Source organism: Protobothrops mucrosquamatus, unplaced genomic scaffold, assembly GCF_001527695.2.
Source record: "Protobothrops mucrosquamatus isolate PMUCROS unplaced genomic scaffold, P.Mucros_1.0 scaffold7277, whole genome shotgun sequence".
Classification (NCBI taxonomy): domain Eukaryota; kingdom Metazoa; phylum Chordata; class Lepidosauria; order Squamata; family Viperidae; genus Protobothrops; species Protobothrops mucrosquamatus.
The window spans coordinates 19,505-23,958 of record NW_015393079.1 but is presented as its reverse complement, the minus strand read 5'-3'; the positions used below and the strand labels follow the sequence as shown (position 1 = coordinate 23,958).

General features: G+C 34.6%; 1 protein-coding gene across 1 annotated transcript in view; it reads right to left on the bottom strand.

The window, feature by feature from the left end:
• Positions 1 to 19: 19 nt before the first annotated feature.
• Positions 20 to 4,454, bottom strand: part of LOC107300506 (interleukin-6 receptor subunit beta) — a 23,343-nt gene continuing 18,908 nt past the window's right edge. Inside the window, exon 11 of the mRNA XM_015829829.1 lies at positions 20 to 3,931. Coding sequence (XP_015685315.1) covers positions 3,236 to 3,931 — 696 coding nt within the window. The 3' untranslated portion in view covers positions 20 to 3,235. The remainder of the gene's footprint in view (positions 3,932 to 4,454) is intronic.

Sequence of the window (4,454 nt, the reverse complement as noted above, 5' to 3'; positions counted from 1 at the left end):
TTTAAGTTAAATTATTGCTTTCACCTGAGGTAAAAGTCAGAACAAAAAAGCAGAAGACCCTTAAAAAGTCATCATAACTTTTCTTGGATTTTCTTCCTTTCCTACTAATCTGTCTTCACATTTAAGACATCAAGAGCAACATTCCTCTTGATATGCAAGGAAGCTGATTATAAATTTAACTGACTAAACAAATACTTTCGTAATCATATCAATTACCTTCAGATGCAATAAAATTAAACTTGGAATCCTTGCTACTTAATTGTATTTAAAAAACCCAAGGTACAGAATTACTTTGAACTATTTCCGTTAAAAATGCTATATAATGTTATTCTGTACCTAATTTATTCAATCACAGGCAAATAGTTTTAAAACAACCCAACATTCAATTTATCTGAGGGATTTTATTCAGCAGAATTTAACACCAAGTCGACGTCAGTGGATGTTCACAATAATGGTAAAATTAAGGGCTACATACCATGAGAATATATAAATTGCAACAAAAATAATTGTGTTCCAACACTGGAGTCAATGTTTAACTTAAAAAATAATTGGCACGATAGGTGGATTAATTTGTTTCGTAGTAATGAAGAAATTGAGGCTTAAAATATAACTAACAAATCAAATTTGTGAAAATATATTTATGCTGAAATATGTCCCCTGTGATAGTCTATCAATGTTTTTCAAGCTTGGCTACCTTAAGTTGACTGGGCTTCAACACAGAATTCCCCAGCCAGCTTTCCATTCATCGGAAAGCTGCCAAGTTTGAAAAAAAATACTGTTCCAGCAGGAGTCAGAGGACTGATGGGTCTTCCCTGTTGGAGATCAAGAAAGACTCCAGTCTTGAAGGAAGGCTGTCTCTGCTTCAATGATCAAATTTTTCCATGGGGGAATCCATCTTTAGAAAGCAAAGCCCAATACACTGAGCTTTGCTCAGATTAAAAGCCTCTTTGGGGAAACTTGGGTTGAAGGTCATTTTTTAAATAATAATTAAGCCAGTTTGACAGTTTTAAACAAACCAGCCCTTTTTTGCTAGCAGGGTTTTTTTTGAGACAGTTATAATGTTCTACTTATTTTCTGGATTGAAGTAGTAATTGTGAACTTGAGAAAATGCTCTATTATACTGTATACTGTAAGTGGGGATTAACTATGCAAAGGTTTTCCACCTAAAAATCTATGAGGTTAATACAGGTGGTCAAAAGGTTGGAGAAATTATAAGGAAGTAATACTGTAATACAATTCTGAGCACCATTCTTATATGTTTGAAGTTACATTGTTGTGATGTAATCTGTTTTTTGAATAACACCATATCATATAACATTCTCTCAATTTAGATAATGGTGCTTTTGTAGAATGTTAATGGGCACGCTTTGTGCATTCCACAATTAGAATATAGGAATTATAAAATTAATTGGTGGCTTCTATTTACTATATTTAAGAGGAAACATGTTCAAAATGGTTTGCTTACATGGTGGATTGAGATAAACAGATTAAAAAACACTGAAAAGGGTATTCACCTGCAGCAGTGACATTTAATTTGTTGGAAAGAGATACAAAATAATAGACTGACTACCCCATAAGATAGGAAGTCAAGTTTCTCCATTACACTTGGAAAAGATTTGAGGACAATTTGGCAAGATTTGTGGATTATGTTTACAATTCATTCCGTTTTCATCAATGAACAATTTCTGTTCATTTTCTAGGATTCAGTGTAGAATAGTTTCAATGAATAGGCATTAAACTGTTAGCTTTCAAAAAATGATTTGAGTTGCTGACAAAGTGAAAGCAAACTGTGAACAGCCAAATCATAATAAACCTGTGATTAACTAGGCTTGCATTGACTTCATTTCCAAACATGAAAATATTACAATGACATATGCAGAAAAAGAGTAAAATAAGGCCATTTAAGATTATTTGAAACTTTGAAAATGATTAAATATATTTGTGGTTATATTTTGAGCTTGTGGTGTATAACTTATCAGCTTCTCTACTGTATAAATGTCAGCTATTACTAATAATAATCCCCCCCCCGAAGAAAAAGAGGAACATGAGAGTAATCAAGGTGATGATCTCTAAAGTTTCAGTATATATACATACTGAAATTGTTAAAAAACAATCAAATAATCTTTAATTCTTATGCAATTTTAGTGTTCCTGGACTGCATCAAAAGACATTCAGGCTATTAATGCATTGTGGAAATTTGTTTTTAATAAACTTGTATGAACCAAAAGAATTGATATTTCCAAGAAATAAATGTCTTCATAGGTTGGAGGAAACAGAACTGCAAAACAAAGACCACGGCTCAGCATAGTGTCTTCAATAACCCAGCTGTGTGGTTTCCAGCCTTCATAATTATGCACAGGAAGGAATACCAGAACCTGGCATTTTAGCAGTTAGCAAAAGAACAGTATATATTCCTCTTTAGTAACAATTGCCTCTAATTATGATACGGTAATAAAAATAAGCATATACAGAGATTTGACTTTGTAGGATTGAGTTCCAAATGTAGTATTTACATTTCTGCAGATATGGCTCAAAGTGCAAGATACAAAAGGCATGAAATACTGGCAGTCAAAAGTCAACATGAAATATTACCAGTCAACTTTTTGACATAATCATGATTCAATTAGCTGATAATTCACTCAATTAATGCAGTCCTTGATTGACATGAGTAACATGCTACGGTCAGAGAAAGAGCCCAAGCAAACAAAACATTTCTAGTTAGTTAATTATTGGGGCTATAACTAAACCCATGTAATGTTTATATTCTGTCTGAGGCAATTATGTTTGGCCAGATAGGCAGTAAACTATTTGCTTCTGGATAACTCTCACTGTAATTAAAACACTATTTTTGAAAAGTTGGTGCCAGACAATCACAAATGGAGCATTCATAATGTACGTTTTAACCTCTTATGGTCTTAACTGTAGGGAAATATTTGCAATTATCAACTCCTGGCCTATATGTCTTTATGCAAATGAATGTAACTTTATATTCTACATTAAAAACAAAGTGGAATGCCCAGGACAAAACTGAAATGTAATAAACGTATCTCTGAAATTGAATATATGTAGTGCTTGAAGGAAAAAAATCAGTAGAAGTCTAGAAATTTTCCTTTAAAAGTCTTTTCAAGTTTCCCAAATCTCATGTTGTCCAAATTATCTTCCATAGATGAGCCTGATTTTCACCTGAAACATAATTTAAAAAAAAACAGAGCTATGGCATAACAGTATTGTCTTTTCATTGGGGCATATAACCACCTTGCCGTACAGTCTGCGGAAGGTAGCTTTTGGGCATCTCTTCATTGGTTACCATATCTGTGTTATTTTCAAGCTGCCCAGCCTGTTCCATTAGGTTAGGAGAAAATGCACCTATTAAGTCCTTCCCTTGTTCATCTGTTTCTGGGCCAGATCCACCCATTTGTGATGCTGGAAGCCTGGCAGCATCTTCCTCACTTATTGGAGAAATCTGTTTCGCTTTTTCGAAATCTGTGGCTGTGTCATCGCAGCTGCTATTTTGCTTGAAGTAGCGCTGCTTGGGCACTGAGTGGTCATTTCCAAGCATCTGTTGATCCTCTGGCCTCTCTTCTGAATCTAAGAGAGGCTGTGTAGATTCAGATCTGGCAAAGACTTGCACCGAAGGAATTTGATCCCGGTAGCCACTGGGTATTACAGTTGAGTACTGCACAGTGCCGGAAGTGTTCTGAGCAGGTTCCCCTTCATCGCTATCCGAAACACTTTGTCGAGGAGAAGACATGCAGGATGAACCCCCTATACCACTGCTGTGACCTTCTGAGGCACTCTTCTCTTTCCTAAGCAAGTCGAAAGGCTTCAGATCTTGATCTGAGAGGGATTTCTTGTCCTCAGCTTCAATTTCTACAACACTGACGTCAGTAAAACTGCCCTCTGGATATATTTCCTCTTTGGAATTAAAATGCTTTAAAAAAAAAAAAAGACAAAAATGTCATTGTAATTATCTGTCATGCAATTTGATTTTAAATCAAAACTACATTCATTTGATGTTATCTTTAGTCTGCCCTCATCATTCCTTTCTTTCTGTCAGAAAGTCAAGTTTCTTCAGTAGTAAATTAACGAAGTGCCTCCTTGGCCTTTCAGATTGGTCTCTATCTCCCTGAAATGTTCATTACTAAAACACAGGATCTGAGAATGAAACTTTTCACAATACAAGTTATACTAGACGTTCTGCTGAATTTACATTATTCTCCGTACACGCCTGACAGTTCTACATAGATAGATAGATAGATAATTTAATTTGTATACCGCCCTTCTCCCATAGGACTCAGGGCGGTTCACAGCATATTAAAAACAAATACTATACACAAATATACAAAAAATACAAAATACAAAAATACAGAAATACAAAAAATAAACCCCGATAAAAGCCGAATTAAAAACCAAATATTGCCAGCTGTGTTTCCGATTAAAATACTTTTAAAATT